Here is a 27,695-nt window from a genome sequence, read left to right as displayed (position 1 = left end):
AGGATGAAAGGTTTCTGTACTGTAACATTAAACATCAAATTTAAGCGCTGATAATGAAATAGTTTAATTCCAATATCTAGTAAAATTAAATGACGAAGACAAAATATTTATTGTTTAATCTATTGTAATTTCCAACTAGTCAATTCTTCAGAAAGGGAAAGTTGTCTATTTCCTGCCAACCATCTGGTTTCTGGAGTGAGACAACTGTGACTCATGTTAAGCATAAAAATGTTAAAAACAGAACCAAACATAAAACATCCGAATGTAAAGTGTTTTATCTACCAACTTATATGTTTAAGACAGTGGTTCTGAAATGGGGGTAAGTGTACCCCTGCGGGTACTTGAGGACACTCCAGGGGGTACGTGAGATTTAAAAAAAAAAATTAAATAAAAAAAGTAGTTAATAATAGAAATCAATTCAAAAGCCCTGAAAAATGGCTTAGGGCTCTTTTGCTGAGTAACCCCTAAGCGTTAGGGAGTATATGGCAACTTATTGTTCTTTTCCCAGATGTGGGCGTTTGCTGGACTTGGCAAGGTGTCCTGGGTCCTTTAGAAGTAACTCAAGCCCACTCTGCTGATTACCGCAGTGCCCACCAGTGTCTCTGCCCGCCCCCCACTGTCCTCACCGCGATGCTGGCTGCTGCCACTTTAGTGTCTCTGAACTGGAGGACTTCCCACATGTGAGCCACCATGAACTCTTCCTTGAATCCACCGAACAGTAGCTACAAGGTGCTTTTTGTCCCATACAATGCGGTGCTGGTGAGGCTGCGTGGAAGGTCCAGCCACAGCCATGTAATGCACCTCTTGATGAGTATGGCGAATATCTACTTTCTCCGTTCATAAATTTATCTACTGATTGATTTGTTCGGTCGCAGAAAAACATGTCAGTTGCATAACAAGTAAACAAATAAAATTGGCCCAGATTTGTGTCCTGGCATCATTTACTGTAAATAAAGCCAGCCTTAACTGGTCCAGCCCTGAATTAATGACTGCCTCTCATGTATACCTTAACTGCCTAAGAAACTTACAGCATATTCATCACTTGGTATGTAAGCAGCAGCAACAGGCTCAAGGCTATGCTGGAATCAATCACTGCCCGCTTGACTGGAAAATCTTCTGTACGGAAAAACAACATCTTGTTTGCACTGAGTCTAGAGTGAATCCATTTCAGATGTTTATGAAATCTCCGATGCAGTCATCAAAGTCCAATTTAATATTGTATATGAGCCACAGCGAGAATATGAGTGTGGCAGTGCATTGGATGCGTGTGTCTGCAGGTTGTAGACATCCACAGCAACATGATGCCAAAGCTGACCCAGGGACACCATGCAGAGCCCCCTTCATCTCTCTGAGTCCTTTGAAGCCCTTAAAGCTCCATCCCTGGGTCTTTGAAGCACAATTTTCCAGCTTTCTTTTGAGGGTATATAAATATTTTTTTCCAGTGGTAAACCCAGTCTGGAGCATACAGCAATTAATGTAAAGAAACATAAATACATAAATACAACTTGTCTAATGAAATGATATTAAAACTTGATTTTCAGGCAAATCCTGAAGACACTGGTCTCTCAGGTGTGTGACATAATTAACACAGTCTGCTTTAGTTTCACTACACAATTTTATGCACTGTCCACTACTTTACAGCATAAAATATAAATACCCTTAAATTCTGCAGTGGTTCATCATTTGCTTACCAAACAGCTTTTAGGGATGGACAGATCAATAAGTTGTACTTTAAATGTATTAAAATTAAACCTATTGATGAGTCATAAGCCCCTATACAGCATGGTACACAGTTCCTCTCCTGCATGAAAGTACATAAGCTGCTTTAGATAAAAAAAAAAAAAAGAGAGTATCAGTTTGTAGCATACACAGTTCTCTTTCAATGTACTTGGTAAGAAAACAATCTAAAACCACAGATTAGAAATACTTATGATTAAATGGAGGCAGTAGGGCACAGAAGTTTGGGTAACAGTTTGGGCAAATGTTAGATCCACTGGGAGATCGCTGGCAACAAAGTACCTGTTGGTGAAGTACACAAATTGTGCCAAATAACATACATTTCTGCATGTAACAAGTTGTAGTCAGCTTGTAGAGAAAAAGCTTAATTCAGGTTTCTGGCAGTTTAAAGGGTTTTATTTTCCTTTTTTCAATGTCCTATCGCAGCTTGAAATTTTTAACTAAGGTAAAGCCAGCACCAGATTTGCCTTGTCACAACTAAGAATGTAATGGAGGTTTTTACTTAAAGGCACTCTGAACAACAATCTAGTAAACACACAAGGAGACAAAACTTACGCACAGAAGATACAAGCAGTGTTTCAAACTTAAGAAGTTCTGGACAACAGCAATACAGGGGTCTGAACATATTCCTGTTCCAGATAATTTTAACTATGTCCCTAAATGGGTGGTCAGACCCCACATCCTCCCCAGACACAAGTTATGCTGACTAGCCTGAACCTACTTCTACACATAGGTACAGAAGTTTTACTGACAGGGAAACCAAAGTCTTTAGTATTCTGTGCTTGACTCTGGCAATTGAGGTGTATGGACACTGGAATAAAAAACTTAGTATTTTTTTTGCTCTTTAAGTCACATTCTATGGATCAGATTGATGTTCAGCCATCAAACAAGGGGCCGTCTAATGGGAGGTTGTTCTCCCTATAATTGCTCTGAGATTCAGTTTTAAGAACATTCTAGTCTGCAGCTATTCATTCACTCTAATGGGGGTGATGGGCTATTTGTTACATTGGTATATGGACAAACAGGCAGGGGAATTTTGTTTAATCTAGCCCTCAATGGAGAAACAGACTTATTTTCCTTGTTTTTTTCCCTATACTCCATCATGTTTGATTTGAAATAGAACAATAACTATAAGTATAAAGAGTTGTCTTCCACCTTTATGTTTGCTTGGGGAGGGGCTTGCCGAGATTTGTTGGACAAAAAGTGTAATGGTCTTGACCTACAGACTGAACTGACTGCAATCGTACAGAGTGGGATTCACTTGCTGAAAAACAGGTTAAAGATGAAAGATAGAACAGGGTCTTCTTCCAGAGACCACTCTGGGGCGGGGGCACAGTATCAAGATTTACACTTGTAATCCATCACCACATAGGGTGTTGCCTGGCTGTGTCTGGGGAACCCTGTGGACGAATGTTTCCCTTGGCCAAGGTTGCCAGTCTCAGGAAGCCTTGCTGCCAATTTGCGCCACTGGCCAATTATGGTATGCTATGGAAAATTCCTCCAGGCTCATAGTCCCCATAGACCACAGGAATTATTATTATGCAGGCAGGGCCAAGGAGAGCAAAACTAATGGGCCATTTTTTATACTGCACCCATGATCAGCTTGAAGGTCAGGGATGAAGCGGTGCACCACTTTATGGAACTCTTCAGCTGTCTGGCAGAACCTTGAACCTGGACTAGTACAGCTCCACCTGGAAAGGCCTGTGTTTTTGACTTCTTGATTGTTGAGATGTGTGAGTTGTGCCCCATTAATTGAGTAGTCAACCCAGACGTCCTGAATCATTGCCATCCTAGGGAACACATCTACATCACCATGGTGCTGTAAGCTGCTTAAAGCAGTGGACAGTCTGTAAATGTATATATATATATTTTTTTTTGCCCCCAGCAATGTACGTATGTTTTCACCTATGTCTGTCTCTTGGCTTGTTTATTTTTCAGCAGGATTATGGGAAAAGTACTGAATCGATTTGGGCAGAACTTGGTGGAGGAAGGGGAATTGGGCCAGGGTAGAGCACACAAAATTTGAGGGCAATTACAGATGATTTACTGTGAATTAGATTTTTTTTTAAACTGAAGCCTGGTGTGTGTTATGCTTTGGTCTGCTCTCTATACATGTATTTATACTCTGTAACAGACATAATGAATACATAGTTAGTAAATTGATCTGTTTGGTCACTTGTGGTTCCTCCATGCGAGTTAAGTTTTCACTTCTTTGGTTTCTGCTTTGGGTGATCTCCTTGACTACTTAAATATTCATGAATCAGGGATTTAGGTTTTCAAATCACTGTCTTCCTCAGTGAATGGCATCAATATTATTTTGCCTACTTGTTTTTTCCAAGGCCGAAGATGTACTTTCATAATCACTTTGGTGCCTCTAACATTGGTATCTCTTGCTTGTCAAACAGATTAAGCATTTTTTTTTTTTTAAGTTATTTTATTTTTTTATGTTTTTCATTTGGGCTGTTGAGAATATCCAGTTAAGATTATTATTAAGTTTTCCTCCAGAAATGTGTTTCCATCAGAGGATCGCATGATTTTTGTTCCATGCCCAGGCACAGAGCATGTATTATTCAGGACAAAAGACTACTGATAGTTGTTCAGAAAATTTCTCTGTAGGATCCAGTAACACCAGTAAACATGTCTGAGCTCTGTCTCTGTTCATGTAGACACTGTCACAGAACATCAGGGCGAGAGTGACTAAATGATTTGCGTTTTAAGGAACCGAGAACAAACATGGTCCATGTTTAACCAACCCACACTGCCACGCAGTAACTCAAACATTTCCGGCCAACAATTGAATCGAATGCAGCTGGACTTAGGAATTTAATTAATTAATTATAGCTTTGTACAATGTGATTTTAAAAGCTGAAGCGTTTGGAACTCTGTGCTGAATTTCAATGGCCACTTGAGGAGTTAGTACTGAGGCAAAGCAAATAAGATGGCAGCAGTCCAATTTGTTTTCCTATTTTTTGAGGTGTATTTCACACTTAATTGGTCGGCTATGAGAGCATGCCTGTGAGCTAGACCTAAGGTTGTGTGGGTTTTCCAGACATTCGTGTTATTGATATCTTTCTTTTGACTGACTTAATTTCCCAGGGTGGATGGTTGCAGTTTGCCTTCCATAAATTTTTTTTGTCAGGTTTTTCCTGCCACTTTCTGAGCGAGGCTTTTCAGCCCCTCTTTTTAAAGTTTCTTTCGAGCAAAGGACTCTCTAAATGGACTAGAATGTGATACATCTCAAAATGGGAGATGGTATAGTTACGATGGGGCAAAAATAGCTTCTCAGGCTAACAACACCTTTCAACATCTCATTCACAAATGATAGCGCCTTCAAGAAGGAAAATCCAGGAATGGAAAACCCAACTTGCTCTCAGGAACCAATGGCTGAGTCAGTTTTTGTTGAATATTTCCTTAATGTGTATGACATTTTCTTGTACAAAGCACCCATTATGTGTGCTTTTTTCCAAAGTCCATTTAATTAGAATCTAACATAATTTGGTCTCATTGTCACCTGCTGACAGGTCAGTAAATTTCATTCTCTGAGCTAACAATGACCAGTTGGAGGTCTTACAGTATGCTGTCTTTAACAGCCCCTGCATCAATTCAACTTCATACCTTTTTTTTTCCCCCAATACCATGTATAGTGTATGCATACCATCAAATCCATATATTTTTGTTGAAATTGTCATTGCAAAATATTAACACGATTCTGTGATCGGACAAAACTTGCCATAAGAGTTTTCATTGAGGCTGTACAGTAGGATTTGTTCTCATTCAACCACAAAGAACATTAGCTTTAGCAGTGATGTGAATGAGAGTGCTTCATTGACACGGGGGTTTGCCAACACAGAGCACTTAGCCAAAAAAGACAAAGTTGCATCATGTAGTAAAGAAGTTGAATGTAAAATAACAGAATTTCACTATGAATTATAAAATTTTAATTGCTGAGAGAAATATTGATACCATTGATAGTATTTCTTTCTCTTAATGGTCCCAGAATCAACCCCCCTTCACAAGAAATGAAAGAGAAGATTGGCATGTTACTTAAAAAACACAGGATTTTCTTTTTTACACTTTCAGATTAAACAAGAATTATGAAACATCAACAATTTAACTTTAAAGATGCCAGTAGGGGGAATTTGTTATCTGACAGGATCAGACAAGCTGAGATAAATCACTCTGGTTGTCAGATGTAAATTTTTGCTGAAGGTGCATCAATCTTCAAAGTCAAAGCCCGAGCTGAAGCCTCTGAAGCCACCCTCCCAAGATGTCCAACTCTTTCTTTAAAGTAGTCTGGCAAATTTTAACTGAAGCGTAACATAAACTGGATGAATTTTTTCAGTGATTGTTTATGTTGTTTCTGAATTAATAAAAAAATAATCGGAAAGATTTAATAATTTTTTTGGTTACATCATCTATCACTGATGATGCCTTGGCTGTTTTACAGGCGTGTAGCTTAATGATCTGTTTCCCTCAGCTCATTAATTACAAATGGGTTTTAATACCACTGACGTCTTATTCTAATGCATTCATGTCTTTTTCTTCTAGACTTCCAGTGGGTTCAAGGGGATGTTTGTGAAGTGCAACTCATGGTGTACAACCCCATGCCTTATGAACTTCGAGTGGAGAACATGGTAGGAGAACTTTATTCCACCAAACTTTAAATTTCTTTTAACAACATACGTTAATGGTACATGTTTAAAGTTCCAGAGGCCCTGAATGCTAGTTTTAAGGCTCAGTTTAAGCATTTGTCTGTGGACTGAGAACTTTGATGCTTTCGCTTTATTAATATAGGACCTAAACCTGATTTCTTTTAATCAAAGAAGTAACAGACATTTACCTTGATACTACATGAGAAGTGAGACCATTGGACATGGGAAATCTGAATCAGCAATTAAATATGTGATTGATCAGACTTTATAGTTCATTAACACAGCTCAGGAGGTGTGTTACAGTGGTAGAATAAAAGTCCCCTCTCCACTCACCTAGGATCACAATGAGGCAAGTGTTACAATGAGTCATTCTGAATCCCTTAAAAGCCTTTTTTTTTTTTTACAATTTAATACTGTAATGATTGTATGAGATGGTGAGAACAACCTCCTCTTACTCCTCACAGTAAGAGAACATCACTAGGCAGACAACCCCCCTCTCTGCCCCCTGCACTGCTATTACTGTTATGGTTTTACACACCATTCTGCCAGATGTGATTACATACTGAAATTAATGCAGCAATGGTTTCTGTTTGTTTTTTGTACAAAACAAAGTTTGAGAAGAGGCGACTCAAACTTAATGGTATTACTTAATAGCTGCTTGGTCACTGCAGCAGCATTTCTAATGTATGTACTTTGTCCCTTAGACACACATACTATACAAGCACACTCACCAGTTAAGCCACTTTATCTGGTTCAAGAGTGCAAAAGATTGCCAATTAAATTGCTTTTCTTCCTGCTTGTGGCTGTCTCTGTTTATGAATTTGGTGACGTGGGACATCCTTGAAATGCAAAACAGTCATCAGGTTCAATAAAAGGCTAGGGGAGAGAAGCCTACTTTCAACTGTTAGAACCCGAACCAGGAAAAGAACTCAAATGCACGAAACCAGATGGGGAGAATCAGAGTTCAATATTGTTTAATCAAACCACAGAAGATAAGTCAGATCAGTGAGAGGTATCCAAAAACATGAGGAAAAATGCAAAAACCATAGCAAATCGAAAATCCAAAAACCAGAAGAGTGAACTATGAGTTGAACGCTGGAACGCGACAACAAAGGTACAATGAATTGGCACAGACACAGAGAGGAGCAATGGATGATGAGACAGCTGGGGAGAAACAATCAGGGAGCAGGTGTGTAGGGGGTGGGGGCAGGATGCACACCTGAAAAAGAGACAAGGGTGAGGAACTTTTCAAAATAAAACAGGAAGGACAACATAAGATGAGTGAATGTAATAACGGGTAACTTAACTAAGTAGCGGACAGGACACACCCATCAAAAGTGACAATGCCCTTTAATTATTTGGAAAGTCAAGGACAAATTGCTGTGAAAATTTTGTAGCAAAGTGTAAATGAATCAGAGGCCCCTTAACTGCAGTGGCTGTGTGAGCTGATGCCAAATGGACTTGGACAGGTTGCACTCCTTGATTTTGCCGCTCTGCCATGTCTCATAATAGCACATGGTGTTACGGACACAGGAAACACATGTGACGATGGGGTTTGGAACAGTTTAAACTAGAGGAGAAATCAGCAACCAGTTGTTCATGAGTTAAAGTTCCATTAAGCTAATTTTTATTTCACTAGAATTTGGCTGCAATAGTGGTTGCCCTGAAACACTGAAATCGTAATGAAATACAAAACCAAACAGACAGGATATAATGACAGAGTTTACACTATTTTTTTTTGGCTGCTCCAGCCACTGATAGAGATGTTCTGTGACACATTAATTATCAAAATTGCAAGTCAAATCATGCCCAAATCCCGAAGCACTTTCCATGAAGTGTTTATAAAAGAAAGAACTGGAAACCTTCTTTTTTTTTTTTTTGCTAAACTCCTCTCATTTAATAATTTCTGTAGCCTATTTCAGCCATGAGGTCATTAAAAATGAAGAAAAATGGAAGAGCAAATATTATACGCTGTGTACACACAGCAAGGGAAAGCCTCAGCTACAGTATACTCATGACCGACTGCTTAAACTCCACTTGGAGGATGCGTTTCAAAGATATACACCAAAGTCTTGGAAAGTTCTTTTCTTAACTAACAAATTGTGTTTACTTTTATTTGTTTTGTTGTTCTAAAGATGAATTGTTGACCTCACATGTTCCACTAGTTGGTACCCATGGGTTGTAGACACAAAAAATTGGCATGAACACAATTATTATGTTATGCATAGCCTTGCTGACCCTTACACACGTGGAAATACTGACTTAACAACTATGCCCAAACATTTTGAAGCTTCAGGACCTTTAATGGAAGCTAGAATGAGCAGGAATTGCAGTATCTCCACCCCAGTTGCCTTCGCATTCAGGGTGAGTAATTTTAGGAGGTGCCAGTTTGCAAAGTCAACGTGAGGTGATACAATCGGACAGAGGCCAAGTAGTGCTAAGGATATCGTTAATTCCTCCCCACCTACAGGTGAATCGATCACGTCACAGATGGAGACTGACACCCTTACCAGCTCCACAGCAGCTGGGAACCTCAGGTGGTTTGTAGAGTCACGCAGGTAGAGACAGACAGGGTGACGCAAGCTGCCAAGAGCTCCTCTGTACCCTAGACAAAGTGACTGCTGTTAGACCTACACAGTCATAATCCACTGGTATATAAACCAACTTGCAGAAGCACACTGTGAAACAAACACACACATGCAAGGTCACTTATCCGTCTTCCGTCACCAAGGTGACCCTGCAGTTTGGCAGGACAGGCAGTGCTTCGCAGTCACTACATTTTAGTGGTAATACTCAGCTTTTCTTTGTGCTTTATTGATTTGTCTATTAAAGTGTTTTTACCACAACCTCCACCTTCCATTTTCAAATGGGACACTGTCATTCTTTGCATGATTTTTTTTTTTAAACAGCAAATTATAATGTTTGACTTGTTTTTTGATTTTCTTTCCTAAAAGTAATGTTTCATCACCTTTTTTGAATTTGAGGTATCTGATGTTTCCTCTTCTTTAGGTTTTGCAAGGGGTTATCCCACCTAAACCTTAACAGAACCTCACATCTGCTGAAACAAATAAACTGTCATCATCATAAATGATAATTCTACGCCGCCCATAGCATTACTTTCAGCAAAACAAAAGGTTAACTACATACTTGTTGCACTATGAAGTCGATTCTCACAAGTTAAAACAATCCAGTTAATTTGCACATGCTCTAATCGTTACTGTTAATGAAACAGGCTAATTAACCTTTTCAAAGCTGAATGCAAATGAACTATTTCCAATAGGTTAACAGTGATACTTCTGCAAGCCAATAACAATGTATAATGTCCTGAAGTGAAAGCAAGGAGAGTTTAAATCTTAGCCGTGGCACCTCAGAGGTTCAGCCTTCCCTCCAGTGAGGTAGTGTCTGCTGTTAGCGATTGATGCAGTCATTACATCACCTCAGTCTGCCCTGTGCAACCAGCCGCTGTGTACTTGGAATGTAAATATAGTTATTCCAACGTTCACACATTTAACAAAAACATTTAAGGCACACAGGTCTGTTCTGACTACAAATGATGTACAGATATGGCCTGTGTTTTTCAATACTGACTTTAGATTTAATTTATTAATTCATTCTTCTATCCGGGTTGCGGGGGGTACTGGAGCCAATCCCAGCTCACACTGGCTGAGGGCAGGGTACACCCTGGACAGGTCATCAGTCCATCACAGAGACCAACAACCACTCATACTCAGACCTACGCACAATTTAGTCACCTATTAACCCAAACATGAGGCCTTTGGACGGTGGGAGAAAACCTGAGCACTCAGAAGAAACCCAAGCAAGCACAGGCCCAGGAACTGAACATGTGACCTTTTTTGTGGGCAACAGCGCTAACCACTATGCCACTGTGCTACCTCGGTGTATTTCAGTTTTATTATTTTATTATACATTTTTTTGGCTTAAAATATTGAGATCTTACAGGTAAAGTTTCTCTCTAAAATCCTGTAGCTGTCCCAAACTAACATCCTGTACCAGCCCCCAGTGTAACAGCTCCCACTTCCTTCACGTCCTTCTTCTTAATAATTATCACAACCAAATTGGATTACTAAAATCTCATAGATCTGATCTCTGACACCTCAGGTCACACCCTCTTATTTTGAGTACAGTGTTGCCAATATTAATAAAGTGATGTGTAAATTGCAGAAGTTATAGCTCTGACAGAGCAGAATAACACTTAGAGTATATATTATTATTATTTTGTATGTATTATAGAGCTTTTGGAGTTGATTTAAATTCACTGTGTGATCTTAATTTAAATGGCTCAGAGTTACACTTTGGATGGCCATGCAGGATTTTTCTAACGAATAAAAAACTGTAGTTTTAGTTTATGGATATTTTACTTTCAGCAGTGCCCAGTGTGAATGCTGTCTGATCCATTGTCCTTCTCTGTTGTGAGCTGTTGGACTTGCATTCGGTAACTTCTTAGGTATATGTGGCTCCAGTTGCCATTTCCTGCGACGAACAGTTGTTTTTTCATTTTTCTGTGGAAATGGCCGCCTCATACTGACAGCGATTCAATCCTGAGGATATCTTGGGTGGATTAAAATGATGGAGCACATGAAACAGTTGGAAGCCGAGATGCTTCACACTAAACTGGCACTGGGGGATCAGACAGCTGCACAGCCCTTCTTTTCCTGTTGTGGCCGCAATGTCATGGAGTGCACATTGTGTCGGTTATTCATCAGTGCACTTGGCATTTTTCTGCCTTTTAAAAATGTGTGGTCCCTTGTACAGTAGATTGCCATTGTTTTGTCAATTGGTATTGCCAGCTATCACCTCCAAGCCGGCAATCGCTGTGACTAGAGAATAAAGAAGAATGTTTTTTCAAGGTTACCTCAATAGGCTTTTATCAATCTCTTGTGTTTCCTTTGGCTAGATTAAATGAAATTATTTAAGATTGATGTTTTAAAAAAGACAATGAATATCTAAAAGTATCGAAAGATAAGTAATTGCTGATGAATGACTGATGACTTCTGAAATTGTCTGTATAACCTCACAGTGACATTACAGTTTTATGGAAAAGCAATAGAATGGTCGTCTTGTCTCTGAGTCCTTGTGTGCAGTCCTAATAATCCTACTTGTCTCTCTTTTTGGGATATGCGGAAATGTTTATATGTTGACCATAAAAATGTTTTTGCTTGTACTCAGGGTTTGCTGACATCTGGAGTGGAGTTTGAATCTCTGCCTGCTGCCTACTTGTCTCTCTTTTTGGGATATGCGGAAATGTTTATATGTTGACCATAAAAATGTTTTTGCTTGTACTCAGGGTTTGCTGACATCTGGAGTGGAGTTTGAATCTCTGCCTGCTGCACTGTCCCTGCCTGCAGAGTCTGGCCTATATCCTGTCACTCTGGTTGGTGCTCCACGCACGGCTGGGAACATCACTGTCAATGGTGAGTCCAGCTGAAAACAAATATCAATGAGCTGCTTACATTACACGTCTCTGTGTTTTTATCCTTGATAGTAACATTAGCCTCACCTCACTGCACCTTAATGTATCATCATGGGCCCAGGTTACCACACGTCAGTGTTTGGTGTGACCAGTGACTGTCTGCTGGAGGGTCTGCCTGCTGTAAAGACTACTGGGTGCTTGGTGGAGGTCATTCCCTCCCTTCCTCGCCTTCAGCTCAGCACATCTCTACCACGGTACAAAACCCTTAACTCACATCTGCTTTATGACTGCTGTGGGTTACACAAAACATCAATGCATTTCCGCTCACTGACTGGACTGGGCTACGGATCATAGCAGATCGGCCGAAATTGATGAACTAGTGAACCAGCTTGTCAAATTTACATTACCGTCCACAAGCTGGATGGCAGATTCCTCTTTACTTAAATATATTGAAAGGCAATCAATCTAGGATTAAAGTATTAACATGTTCATTTACATCAACATGAGTGAAAAAAATAATTGTGTGAATTGTAGATGCTTTATGCATCTATTCTGGATTTTATAGGAACAGTTAGTTAATCTTAAATAATTATGTTATATTTGATGTGCCATTGGATGCTTGGTTCAGTAAATGACAACACATGCTGAGTTAGTTGAAGTCAGGTGACTGTACTGATGAGTGTAGCAGCTCTACCATAAAAATATAAAAAGGGCAGTGAGTCCTTCTCTGTTCACCCACGTTTGATGTCAACATCCTCAAATACCCTTAAAAATGAAAGTCAGCACTTTAACCTTATAGTCATTATTTCACTTCACATCCATTGTGCTGGAGTGCAGAACCGAAACAATGAAAGATGTGTCATTGTTCTGCTCCAGTCCTCACAGACTGCAGCGTACATTAATGGTGTTGATGCTCAATTTCCTAACAAGTAAAAAAAGGTAACTGCTCAGGTTATGAAGTGTGTATATACAGTCAGTTAGTTATCTGTCTGTTTATGATCAGAAGATTTTAAATGAGTTAATTGTATCACTCACATATGATGCACATTATAGCTGTTCAAACAAAACTGGAATCTTATAGTAAGAACATTCATCCTCTATGGAAAAGGCTTTCATACACGTCAGTGGTGTCGCCATATTTCTAAATAAAGTCAGTGGGCCATCCCACTGCTGCTATCTTAGCAATGCCTCATTCTGCCTGAATCTTGCCTAATCAAAAACGGGCTTGAGTTTCACACTTGGAACCTAGATCAGCACCAGATTCAGGATGGATTGTAACCTAACTCTTATTTCTGATGACAATATAAAACTAGATATGTAAAGATACAATGACGATCAAATAGTTTCATTTATAAAATGAAATGAAACCATGTGTGCTTGGTGAATCAATATATAATATATATAATATTACAGTATACAATATATAAAACAGTATGTGACATTGCCTGGTCAGTAGCAGCACAACTAGGAACTTTTGTTGAAATTACTGAAACATGCCCCACGTTTATGTACATTCAAACAGATACATAGCTGACGTCCTTGACAACTTCAACATCAGAGCAGGTGAATTTGCCCCCTTGTATATCCTGTGAAGGTGAAATGTAATTTTGAAAATAAGGGACATGAGAGGAGAAATCACAGCTTATTACTACCAGAAAATAACACATTGATTTCCCTTTTGGATTGCTGTAAATCATTCTGACAGCAAAATCCACCATTTAGGTAACGTCTGTATGTACAGCATTTGAGCAGTTTTGGATGTGAGAAATGATTTATTCTACTGTGCTGAACAAGTCCTGGAGCAGACGCGTGAAGCAAACAATGAAAATGTAATATGTGGTCCCTTGGGTCCTCTCACTGGGCCCACAGGTAGACTGCCGGCTTTGACTTCAGTCTAACAGGTGCTTTACTGTCTGCTTGGATATCTTCCTGCCTCCAATACAAAACATGAGTACTGACAGCTTCTTTTTCTTAAATCACTGACACCAGCATTACAGATTAACTTCAATTATTTAGAACCTTTTTGTTTGTTTTTTATGTTCTCTTAAACATTCTGAAACACATTGACCACAAGTACATAAATTCCAGTATCATTTCAAAGCGATTTTTATGTGTTCACTTGCTTTCAAAGTCAGACAAAAAGTAAAGACACTTGTTGATGACATACATTTCAACTCAGGCATAATGTTTGCTGCATTTTAAGGGTATACATATCCTAATATGAGGACATTTCTTGAGGGTGTAGACGGGCACCCACATTGATCTTTCATTATCTTCGACAGTTGTTGCTCCGTTATTTGCATTACTTTGTAAAATCAGATGGCTGCAGTTCTATAAAGCACAGAGTGGCAGCTGCAGATGTTTAGTTTAAGATAAGATATTCCTTTATTTTTCCCACATTGGGTAAATTTGCATTGTTTCAACAGCAAGTAAACAGTCAGTAGAAAAGCAGAATAAAAAAGAAGAATATGTGCAGTAAATAATAGGCACCAAAAATAACCATAATAGATAAAATATATAATAACAATACAAATAATAACTGATTTACATTATTTACATGAGAAATGCTGGTACTGATTAATATACCAGAGATTATATTGTTATTGCATATAATAAATGAATGTATATTTCACACAATAGAAATTAAATGTATAATTGGTAGTGTTCATGAGACAGTGTTGGACGTTAAGGTGCAGTTTGTCGGATTGTCCAGGTTGGAAGAATGTGGGGTGGAGTGGGGGGGTTGCTGGGAGCAGTGCTGGTCATATAGCCTCACAGCTGCAGGGATGAAGGGCCTGCGATATCGCTCCTTCGCACACTTGGGGTGAAGGAGTTTGTCGCCGAAGGAGCTCTCCATAATAGCCATGGTGTCCTTCATGGGGTGGGCGTTATTGTACATCAGAGAAGACAGCTTGGCCATCATTCTCCTCCCTCCCACCACCTCCACCGTATCAAGGGGGCATCTCAGAACAGAGCTGGCCTTCTTAATAACTTTGTCCAGTCTCTTCCTGTCCACCGCGGAGATGCTGCTGCCTCAGCGGCCCACCCCATAGAAGATGATTGATGCCACCACAGTGTCATAGAGGGTCTTTAGGAGTGCGCCCTGCACTCCAAAGACTTCAGTCTCCTGAGCAGGTAGCGTCTGCTCTGGTCCTTCTTATAAAGTGCAGCAGTGTTGTTTGTAGTACCTAGTACCTGTAAGATTTAGCCATCTCAATGTTGGTCCACTGGATTTGTGACAGCTGATGAACGTCCTTTACGATGGTATTGCTGACTGCCAGACATAATGTTAGTGACAAACAGAGGTGCAAGAGCATTTTATTGCTAAACATGATTCAGCATACCGTTTAAAGGAGCTATTTAAGCTAAGTTTGGCTCTTTTTGCCAGCTTTACTCTGAACAGCTGTTTACCAGTCCAGAAGGAACACCTCAAGTCCAGCATCGGATTTCATTCCTCGACTTGTTATGTTAGGTGCGTCCAAAGAAGGAAACTGTCATTCTTGTCTTGATCCTATCTTCTACTGCAGTTAGCATGCTAGTCAGCCAGCCCATCTCGTCGATGCAGCCTCAAGTCTGCTCTGAAGATGAAGCCCCGCTCAGAGGGTGTACGATAACCTCTTGACTTGTAAAATCAGCAATGGCTTGGCAACTCTTTTCAAGCAACCACCACTGGACCATGTTTACCAGTATAAAAACTTACAGCATCTTTAAATGGCTATGAAATTATTCCAAAGTTATTAATAGACAGTACACACTATAATTTTTTTAAGTGAATACAGCTTCAGCCAATTAATATAATATGAGTCCTGTCAATATTATGCATGATGCACTGTCCAGTTATAGCAACATAAGGGAGACTTTCTAAAATATATCCAGGATACATTAGGCATCTTTAAGAAATGTCAACAAAACAAAGGTCGATTTTGTTAAACATGTCTGAAAGTGTATGTCATCTTCTCATGGTGAATACTTTACCTACAACCCAAATTGAGTGGCAAAGCCCTCATATAATAGAAAGCAGTATTTGAACGGTATTCAAAAGCCCTCATCAAATCATTCTGGCAATGTTTGAAAATCATCAAATTAAAAATCAAATCAAGTATTTCTTCTGTTTTTACACCTATTTTGAAAAATTCTCTTAAAAACTTTATTGCCAACAGAATTAAGGCAACAAATCCTCTAAATCTCCCTGTACATTTCCTCCTGCTTTCCAAACCCAAACAGGTCAGTGCATCCGCCTCAGCCCATGTCCAAAGAAGAGCTATCCAGCACTGTGTCTGTCCAGCTTTTCAATGGAGAGACCCAGCAGCTGACCATCACCCTGGAGAACATTGGATCTGAGGACATTGAGACGCTGGAACTCACCTCCAAGATTGTCAGCACTAAAGGTTAGTGGCCCCCGTCAACAGCATCAAAGCAAAGTGTGTCACTTTTACTTCATAAAGTTCAGAATTTTTATGTCAGACTTAAGAAGGAATTTGCATCAATATATTCATTCATTCAATTTCTTCCAAGTCACGGGGGTTGCTGGAGCCAATCCCAGCTCACACTGAGCAAGGGTGGGGTCACCCTGGTCAGGTCACCAGTCCATCACAGGGCCAAACCACAGAGACAGACAGAGACCAACAACCACTCAGTCACACTCAGACCTACGGGCAGAACTCTCTGTTCTGTCTCTTTGTACAACACCTGCTCGGGCTGTCAGATCTCTGCAGTCCACCTCTCCCCGCTGTGTTTCTGCAACTTGCTTTTTTGTCTTTGTCTCATTGTCTGTGTAAAAAAAAAAAAAAAAAAAAAATCCAGTACAGTACAGAGAAAGTTATGATGGTAGCACAAATGTCAGCAATGTGGAAGCTGTAATTTTCTTATCCTGTAGATGGCACACATCAGCCCACTGGCAGCTGCAGTGTGTACAATATAGTACAAGTTTATTGTATAGAATAGTGGTAGTGGAGTCTTATATTGCTCCTTAGTCGATATTAGTATTGTCAGCTATTTATTTACCTGTCTAGAAGAAATATATGTTCCTTCAACAACCAAAAGCTGATTTCAACAGTAGGAAGAAACCAACTTATTTTCTTCTATTTCCAGACATATAATACTTACATCTATCTGGAAGAGAAATATGGCAAGGTAACAACAATCTTGTTATCTCGGAATCATGGCATTTTACCAATGAAATTCAACTTGCTAGGGGTCTCTGTAAGGCTAACTATGTAATTGCATACTCTTTACGGAGGGGCCAGTATATTTTGGATGTGTTCAAATCTACGTCTGCTGGATTAATGGCAGAAAAAAATGTTCTCAGTGCAAGACACATTCCAAAGTGATTTACTCTGTGTTTTAACTATGCATGGGTATGCTTGGGCTGTAACACACAAGTTATTAATCAGAGTGCCATCTACTAATCACAGAATGGTTTTATGCTCCCTCAAGACAACAATAGACTGAACCGCGCATCATTTAAAGACCACTATGCCCAGTGCATTTGTTATTCACACACCATGGGTGTTGGACAGGAAAGTGACTAATGTGTCTACTTGAAACTGGCAAGACTTTTGCTTGGTGCTTGGTGCTGGTTCTAAGACAGGGCTCTTGGTATCTATGGAAATTTCTCACTGCAAGTCGTCACGTTTCTTTCTTTCATTCCAGGCATTAACTATAGTTATGAGGGTACATGAAATGATTGAAAATGAGCTTAGCTCGTATGAAGGAATGGTAATAAGCTTTCTGCAGGTTCAAAATTAGTTTTATCTTTTACATCCTGAAGATAGCCAAGTTTGATTGTCTTCTCTGTGAGCAAAAGAAGAATAAAACAATGAAATACCTCACTTTTACATTAAGGAACCCTAAAATGAACTGAATTAAATAAATGAATTAAATGTTTTTGAAAATAATGATTGCTGTAAATCATTATCATCTAACAGCGGCTGTCACTGCCTTTGATCTTCGATCACTTGAATTCAGCTGATGACTGGTTAGGCATCGTATTGGCCATCTGAATGAACAACAGTTCTTTTGGCGATTCAACCAAGCTTCATCTTTTCAGTTAGAGTTCAGTGTTTGCAATAACGTGTTACTCCAGTGTATTTCATCAGATTATATTTTTGTGCAGTGTGTTGTATTCAGGTGTAGTGTTGTTATTGACCTGGTATTTGAATGTCCTCTGTTTAGAAGAATCTGCTTGTGTCGATGCCCCCCCCCCCCCCACCTTCCCTGTCTGCACAGAATGAGGAGCAATATATATGGAATTGATCTGACATTTCCAAAGTGGCCTTGGGGTTCAGTGTTTAATTGAAGGCAAACCTCAATAACATATCCTCTGTCCAAGGGTTAATACTCACAGTCTTTGTCCTACCACACAGCTTCTGTCAGTGTCACTATTCATGTGTTTGTCTAACAAACATGTCAGTGACTCTATGCAAGGCAGAGATGGTGACCAGCCCTGATGAAGATTTTATGGCCCAGAGACAGTGTGGTGAAAGACTTGCTGTGTATTTCTAGTGTCGTCTGGAAATTTCTGTATAAAGCCTAGTTCAGCTCTTAATGGTAAATGCTAAATACTGCAGGAGTCTAATTGACAAAAGCCTAGTGTTTGAAGACACTTGTTCAGTGAACCGGTCGTGACCTCCCTGCTTTCTGGTGGCTGGACTCCACACTACAATGCAGTCTCTCTAGTTCAAACGAGGTTTCTTTGAAATAGAACTGCTGTAATAGTTGGAAATTATTTAGGCTGCAACTACACTTTAGCCTCCTCAGGAATCTTTTTTGTGTGTTGTGTGGACAAGAAAAGAAAATTGACTCTCTGATTTAGAGTTCGGATGATGTCTTTATAACTCATGTCCAAAGTATTCAGCCAATATGACTTGAAATGAATTGAAATAAATCTAACGATTTCCACTAAATTCATGCATATGCTTTATTTATATTTATAGTTATATATAGTTGATTTTAGGTTAAGTTTAGTGGTATGTTGTTTTCATAAAGTGTATAAGTTTATAATATCTGACCTAGGTAAATGAGTCTCTGCAAAAGACAATGGGTGGCATGAAATTACATGGGATCATGGGAGTCGTCTTCATTTTTTTTTTTTTTCTCTGAAAACCTGAGATCCAGACTTCGGATGACTAAAAATCTATATTTGGATTTACGTGTATAGGGGCTATGGTGTCATTGACTATCAAATGAAGCTGACCATAAAAAAACAAAACAAAACATGAAATACTATGCCAAATTATTCCAATAGCCTAAATCTGGCATTTTTTTTATTGAGAACGAATGGAAACATTTTGAATAATATGACAACATGGCAAAACAATCCTAGTCATTTAAGACAGTTTCTCGTTCTAGCGGCGTAGTGTTTAGTGCTGTCCCCCCCAATAAGAAGGTTGTGGGTTTGGTTCCCGGCCTGGGGCCTTTCTGTGTGGCGTTTGCATGTTCTCCCCGTGTCTGCGTGGGTTTCCTCCCACCCTCCATAGACATGAATGTAAAGGTTAACTGGTGATGCTAAATTGACCGTAGGTGTGAGTGAGCGTGAGTGTTTGTTTGTCTTTGTGTGTGTTGGCCCTGTGATGGACTGGCAACCTGGGTGTACCTTGCCCCTCACCCAATGTGAGCTGGGATTGGCTCCAGCAGCCCCGTGACCTGGAAACGGATAAAGCGGTTGAAGATGAATGAATGAATGAACATCACTTCTCTCAGCTTTTACCCTAAAACTGTTTCCATTCCAAGTTCATAATAGTTACAAATTTGCAGTCATGGGAAAAACCAAAATGTCAAACTCCTAACTTCAGGTCTTTGCATTTATTTGTTTGCCCCCCCCCCCCCCCCCCCTCAATGGTGAAGAGCCTTAAACCTTCATTCTATCTAAAGACCATCACAGTGTCACTCCTTCTATTTGAAAAAGAAGTCAGAATGTGCTGTCTATTTAAAAATGTCTCTTTTTCTCATTTGATTTATTAGCTCAGTAAATGCTTCCCAAATGTGTTTAAGGTGTAAATCTCAAATTTCAACAATAGTACAGTACAACAATAGAGCATAAAGCAGCGCAGGCTACCCTGTGACTAACAGTCTGTACCACACACAAAATGCAAGATGGCGAGCGCCAAATTACAAACTAAAATTCCAGCTCACAGACCTATGGGTGTCATCACAGTGAGATGCTACAAGAAATTTTATATATATATAATATATTGTGATTTCCGTCCACGTTTCCAGAGAGAAGATAAAGGATAAATACGAATGCATGTGTTTCCATCCACTACTGTTATATGAATGAATGACGTGGCAGCTTGCTTATCTGATGAGTGCAACTTTTACGGAAGAAAAGGATGTGTCAAGATAACATATCTGAAAGCTTACCAGTTCCACAAAGAAAATGAAAACAAGAAGGAAATATCTCAATACTGTTTTTATCATTTATGAATTTAATTGACCAGGACCAGGTGCACAGACAACAGCATGTTTATTTTAGACTTTATATGTTATTTCAAATCAAGTTTTGGATTTTAACGCATTTGTCTTAGGAAATGTTTCTCTTCTTCCTATCTCTCCCGCCTCCTCTTGCTGGGCCTAGAATGACAGGTGATATATCAGATCTCCCGATAGTCTCTACACTCTCGCTCTGAAATGATTTTTGTTAATGTTGCATGTATGAGCAGCGTTACCTCAGTTAGTAGCAGCCATTGTTCTGGAGATTTGTTTTTTGTTTTTTTTTGTAATGATGGATGGATAGATGCCCTCAGGAATGCCTGAAGTGTATTGAGATGTTGCGTGGCAGACAGTTGCACAATTTGCATACATTCAAAAAATAAAGAGCAGTATGCTGCCCGTTTCCAAGGTCTTATTAAGCTGCGTGAGCTTATCATCTAAGAGAAGAATCCAGTATAGAAAAAACTCACTTGGCTCTACTTAGTCTATCATTATTTCCTATTTAGGAGCTAATTGACCTTTTCTGTTTTGCCATTTAAATGTCTGATGTTGTGAAATGCCATTTTCATTCATTATTTTAATACATAGGTTAACATAAAAACGGGGGGCTTATTTAATCTTTTTTTGCCTCCAAATACATTTGCACTGTGCAAACCACGTCACGTATATCACTTTGTGTCCTACATTTCAATGACACTGTGAATTAAATGTGGTCTACCCATGGCTTGTAAGTGGAGGCGCTGGAAATCAAATGAAGAACTTTCTGATTAGTTGACAACCTCGGCTCCTGACCCGCAGCCTCTCATCAGATATAGGGGTTTATATAAAGTGCAAACCTTTATCAACTTGTCTGCTGGAGTCATTGCGTCCTTTCTGTTTCAGGTGTGACTCAGAGCTGCCGTGGCAGATCTGTTGCAGTCAACAGCCCTGAATCACACTGATCATATTTTTTCACCTTCCATTACTTAACACTGTATGGACGCAGAGCCTCATCTTGTCTTAAGCCAACCACAGTGACCCTGGAAAGCTGTTAGATGAGTTGCTTTATTGTTCCCAGCTTGTCCTGTAGGCTGATAATTAGCACATATTGGACTATACCTCCTTCTGCAGTGCAGCTTTGTATATCTCTTTTTTCTATAAGGCTTTGCAAAAGTTGTTTTAAAGTCTGAATAATTGAATAAGAAAGTTTACACTTCCCAACTTTTAATTAGGGCCCAAGCACTCGACAGTGCGGGAGCCCAATTCGATCCCTTGGTGTTATTAATTTTCTTCCGCTACTTTGAGGGCATTTTTCGGGGTTTAAACATATCACAAAACTCATAACCCGCACTCCAACAGGAATTCGGCCATTTTTAGATTTTTTGCCAACTTTCACGCAATTTCCACGCATTGTACTTTAACAAACTCATCCCACAGTATTCATCCAAATTGCTTCATGTTCGTTCAGTATCATCCCAAGACCATGAAGATGTAAAACTATCAAAATCTTTTTAATAAGTTGTACCTGCTTGGCATGGCGTGGCGTGGTGTGGTGGTGAATTTTTAAAGCTTTGCCAGGTTTCGCCATAAAAAAGGAAGTCTACACAACTCCAGCATACACAGGCCTGAATTCACCACAAGTGCTGCCCCGAACCCCTCTGTGTCATTACCGAGTGCCACCTCCTGGACACTGGAGGTCAGCCTAGTAACGCAAACATCATCAGATTTACATGATATTTACAGGCTGTGTTCTCTACATTCAGACTGTCACATGAAAGGTCCAGGTGTCGATACTGAGTCACACACAGAGCGCCACCTCCTGGACACAGGAAGTCAGCCTCATTAAGCAAACATCGTCCAATTTGTGTTCTCCACATTGTACACTTCCGCCTGACGTAAAACTGATGGACTTGTGGACACTCAAAGTTGTGCAGGCAGTTGTGAGGTCCTGTTCATCGCTGCTTGCTGCTTTAATTGATTTTGTTTCTGCAAACAAAAATGCCAGAAAATGACACCTAAGCCTAAAAACATGTTTGCTCCGAGGCGTAATAGCTGGATACAACACAACCTGGGCAATTCATCTTCCAGTTCTTTTCTCTTTTGTTGCTGTAATTTCTGAAAGTGCTGCGATTTCAATCGCAGTTTTTTAAGTAAGATCAGCCCTTAAAGAAAGTGGCACGTTTTAATTAATATGTATTTTTAATCTGGTCTGATTTTTACTGGTTTTTCTCCACTTCACTCCATTAATGATGAGGAACCACCCACTTAAACTTTTGCATTTGAGAAATGAATACTTGTTAAACTCTTTAATCGGTTTTCTCTCTTTCCATTTTTAGAACATTGCAATTCATCAAGAATAACTTTTATTTGCTACTTCCTTTGCAACCTTAATCTTAAACCACTGGAGAATCCCTAATAATACTGAGAATGCACCCTGAAGTCACATCACATCCTTAGGTTGGATGATTTGCACTTAAAGTTGCTGAAACACAAGGATTCAAGTTACATTATCCTCTAAACAGCCATATGCCACTGTTGGCCACTAGATGTTTCTTTTAGGGTTGTAGATAATATTCTTCTAACATTGAATCACTTGATCAAGTTGGTACACTTGCAAGATAGTTGTTTTAAGCTCTGTGATTTAACTCTTTCAATGGTTTTAAATATGTCGCTTATTTGCTGAAAGTCAGGTTATAATAGATGTTAAGTCAGTTTCAATGCAATGAATCAGAGCATAGCTGTATGTTTATTAAGCACCAACTAAATAGTTGCTTATAGTTCTTTATACTTTATTAGATTCTTTGTTAGCCCCACCTAAAACCCAATAATGTGTTTATTAAGGTAAAATATGGCAATAATATGACAATATGGAAGTCATGAATATAGCTGTTATTTAAGCATTCCTATTAGTTACAATTTAGCTCTTGCTGTTCTGGAAATTAGAATATTATTAGTCAAAGGATATGATCAATTTGTCAAATCTTTATAGTTTATTCAGCATATATGAGATTTGATAGTTATATGTATATATAACTATACTATATAGATATATTTTACATCACTCTTCTACAGTTAGGACCATATTGGTGTACAATTTTTGTTTAGTAAGGTCATCATAGAACATCTAGGAAAAAAAGTGGGAAGACAAGACTCTTTAGGTTTCAAATCACATTTAAATTACATTTTATTTTGTATCTTAAAATCTAACAGCTTTTTAAAACAACCACATCAGCTCACATGTGAAAGTATGACATTAGGTAATAATGACAGGTGTAAAATGTTTCCTCAAGTCTAAATAAAAAGGGAGATGAAGTTGATCACACCAGTGTGATACCTTTGATCACCATTTCACAGATGGCTGTACAGACTGCTAACAACCTACCAATTACCAATGTTTTATTATTGTATTACCACCTCTCACCCTCCCTTTGCAGCATCGTTACTCTGATGATGCTTTATGAAACCATTCGTTCTCCTCATCTAGAGTAAGTTTAGTTTTATTGAACTTACAGCCATTATGGTCAGTGCAAACATGCAATATTCTAGGAATTATGGCATAGCCTTAAAGCAACTGTACACTCAGACTCCACTTTATTATATTTACTTGTCTGTTATAATATAATTACGGGCTGTCAAATAATCAAATTGTTAAATCTGGTTAATCTCACAGTAACTGTGGTTTAATAATATAATAAATACCATTCTTAAATATGACTGAGAAGCCACATTTTCCTCAGTATACTGCTGGAACAGGAAGAGAGATGAAAAGAGGTGGGGGTGTCAAATCCAAATGAAGAGGCATGGCTATTTTTATTATTTATTTATTTTGTAAATATATGATGTAAGGATTGATGAAACTTCACAATAGGTTAAGCAGTTAAGCAGTTCTCACGAATGTGTCCTGAATACGAATCAAAGAAAATGATTTTAGTAAGCTGCCTTTCGGAGTAATTTAAAATCTGGAGAAATGTGATAGGCCTTAGGGAACACCATGTCTACTTCACAAATATAGCTTGTCTTATTTTGTCTATATGTGAAATATATTCATTCATTCATTCATCCATCCATTCATCTTCTACTGCTTATCCTTTTTTTTTTTTTTTTTTGGTCTGCATTTGTCCACATAGTTTAGCACCTTGTAACGCTAATCTGTTTCTGGGTCGTGGGCGGTGCTGGAGCCAATCCCAGCTCACTCTGGGTGAAGGCAGGGGACACCCTGGACAGGTCACCAGTCCATCAGAGGGCCAACACACAGAGACAGACAGAGACCAACAACCACTCACACTCAGACCTACAGACAGTTTAGAGTCAGCAGTTAACATAAACATGATGTCTTTGGACGGTGGGAGGAAACTGGTACCCGGAGGGAACCCACGCAGGCACGGGGAGAATACACTAACTTCACACAGAAAGGCCGCTAGCCGTGAACCAAACCCACAGCCTTCTTATTGTGGGGCAACAGTGCTAACCACTATGCCGCCATTCTGCCCCGATATTAATTTAAACAATTTAAATTATTCTTTACACAAGCTGCTAATTACTTCTGAATTGTCCAAAGAGCTGTTCTGGAGTGTAAAAAAAAAAAACAAAAACCATCGGAAGCAAATTGCGAATGACGTAGGCTGTAGCAGAAAGCAGGAAGCTACTGATGACTGAATAGCTAGTTAAAGGTGCAGCGAGAGGACAAAATAGCAACATGTCATTAATGTGATTTTAAAAAATTAAAAATAGCATGCTAATCACTGAATTTCAATAGATCACAATTAACCCTGTCTGCCCTAAACATAATCCAATACCAATGTTTCCTCATACACAGTTTTAGTGCATTTAATGTTTAGCTTTTGGTCAAATTTTCAATTCAAATCCCTGTTGTTGTACTAAGGTCACAGTTGGTGGTAAAGATGCATTTGACTTCATTGCAAGAAGACATAGGAATGTAATGTTTTCATGTACAACATGGCCTTCAGCCTTGACCTCACTAATAAACATAATTGGACAAATGTTGTCACTAGGAATGGAACATTTTTAGCTTTGTAGAGGTTAGACTGTACAATTGCACCAAACACAGGGGTCACCGAGAGTTAATCACCCGCATTAAAATCTAACATAAAAATTGGGTTGAACAATACCAGATGACTTTTGACAATGAAGTGCAGTTCCAGTTTCCCATGAGCAATAATATCATATAATCAAATCTGCTTGTACAAGTAAAAGGAGCCTAAAGAATTGAGGTAATAAGAATACAGCGCAAAAAGGGCTGTACCCAATGAAAATGTGAGGGGAAAAAATGATTAAAAGACAACACTCACTTACAGCTCCTGTGCATTTTAGAAATCTATTCCAATTTTAGAAGAAATGACTCCACTTCGACCGACACCGTAGAAAGACTTTGTTAGTGGGACCACAGCAAGCAGATGTTTACAAACCACAACCTCGTGTGCTATGGACAAATTCCTCTGACACACTGGAAGCGGTCTTTGAGACGCCCCAATGCCTTTGTTGCTATGAATGCGGTATTCAATACTTAGTGAGTTGTATCGGGTATGCATCAGGGTTATTCTTACAGTTTAAGTCAGAGCACTGGGACATGCATAATTTCTGTTCACATAATGAGGACATCTGATCCTGATAATACATCCACTCTTTCCTTTTGAGGAAATCTCTCTGAGTGTCTCAGTCATATATGAACTGTACATGGCGATGGTGTGCTCTGCATACCTGTAGACACTGAGGCTGCCTGTGCTTCTTTGTTGTAGCTTTGGACATCCCACCTGTGAGTTTTGCTCTGTGAGGCCCTCTCTGCTTTCTCGTGGGAACTGAATGAATAAAAGATGAAGAGTCACAATAGGAGGACATCTTTGGCAAAACAAACAAAACATTACTCTTTCTGCCACAGCACAGCCGCCTTGACGTATGAGATAGGAGTTCACTTTCTCAAAAGTAAATATTTATTCAGAGAAAACTTTGTGGATAGCAAAAAATAAACCCTTAACAGAATAATCTATTTTATCACATCTAAATTAGAGTCAGTATAAACCAGTATAAAAGCCATCAGAGTTTTTCTTCATCATTGCTTCGTTATTACTCTTTTGTGGATATAAATATCAGGTTGGCTCAGTTATCCTTTTACACACACTCTCATTTCAGATATCTCATAAGGACAAAACACATTTTACTGTGAAAACAGTGAAAAAGGAAAAAAAAAGGGGGATTAATGTTGCTTCAGTGATTTTTGTGGCCATAAGCAAAGCTGGCAGTCAGCTGCGTTTGTGTACGCCATCCTTCTCCTTTGACTGCATCAGTTTGTTCAAGATGGGTGTGCATTTGTATTTAGGGGGGTTGTCTGGCATGAAGTGAGGCATTTCTTTATCCATGAGCCTCCTAATTTATGCAGTTACCACATTGCTTGACTTAAGCAGCCGTTACTCACAATCCCAAAAATATTCTAACAGTTCCTCTTATTAGAAGCATCTTTCTGGTATATTTTTTTAAAAATGCCTATGTAGCAAAGCATGGCATGGCAAATCCATGTGATATTATTCACTTTTTTGATTACATAGCACTGACATTTATGAAAAGCTCATATCCAAACTTTAGACCAGAAACACTTGAGAAAGGAATTTATTCATTTCCATTTAATTCCTGTAACTGTGTCATGTTGGTTCCTCCATTTCCCTCCTCTTTGGCCAGTCTATTCATTCCAAGGGGAGAAGTGAACCTGATTATAGATTGACCAATTCTTCCAATTAATATTGGATCCTTTTTTCACAAGCCACAGATCTTATGAACATGCTGACATCAAGGCGGCATTTTTTTTTTTTTTTTAAGACGGATCAGATAAAAATGAACTTGTCTCTGTCTCAGGAACACACTCTCATCCAAATCTCTCTTCTCCTTCTGCTGCATTCGTTCTGGTTTCAGCTTCAGTTTCCAACAATAGTGTTTTAGCGGAACTTTGGCGTAAAACCACAAATCAGGTTTAAATTGTGTTTCAGATGAAGGTGCACTTAGGCACAGCAGAAAAAAAAAATCACAGTGCACTTCGCTATCACACATCCCAAAATAGTTTTATGAAATGTAATATCTTTATTTAAAAGGTCAGAAACAAAGATGCGAAAAAACTAAAGTCAAAGCTCCTCATCCACGAGGATATGTCTTTACACACAGTATAAGTCTTTGTGTCAGCATCATAGTACTTCCTTTACGTTGGAGGTTTCGGTTGATCTCTTTAACTGGCCTGGTCAGTGATTGCGTTTGTTGTCAATAATGTATAGACTGCTGATAACTGAACATATCAGATCTTACTCGAGCTAGCAAACTGCTTGCTAACTGTTAGCTTCATCCACATTTCCTCAATAATGTCTAAATGCTCTAAATTGTTAACATACAGTACAACACATGAACAATAGACTCATGTAGCTATGTGAGTATCAGACAAATTCATACTGCCTGTTATAAATTCATTC

The 27,695-nt window shown here is 39.0% G+C and overlaps 1 protein-coding gene across 3 annotated transcripts in view; it reads left to right on the top strand.

Annotated features, from left to right (window-relative positions):
- The window catches only part of trappc9 (trafficking protein particle complex subunit 9), a 192,056-nt gene that overhangs the window by 31,970 nt on the left and 132,391 nt on the right, over positions 1–27,695 (top strand). For all 3 annotated transcript variants that reach the window (XM_029513915.1, XM_029513913.1, XM_029513914.1), the window contains 4 exons: positions 6,286–6,371; positions 11,695–11,821; positions 11,942–12,074; positions 16,045–16,208. In XM_029513915.1, coding sequence (XP_029369775.1) covers positions 6,286–6,371; positions 11,695–11,821; positions 11,942–12,074; positions 16,045–16,208 — 510 coding nt within the window. The remainder of the gene's footprint in view (positions 1–6,285; positions 6,372–11,694; positions 11,822–11,941; positions 12,075–16,044; positions 16,209–27,695) is intronic.

Source organism: Echeneis naucrates, chromosome 11 (assembly GCF_900963305.1).
Source record: "Echeneis naucrates chromosome 11, fEcheNa1.1, whole genome shotgun sequence".
Lineage (NCBI taxonomy): Eukaryota > Metazoa > Chordata > Actinopteri > Carangiformes > Echeneidae > Echeneis > Echeneis naucrates.
The sequence above is the reverse complement of the archived record's forward strand: the minus strand, read 5'-3'. Positions and strand labels throughout refer to the sequence as shown.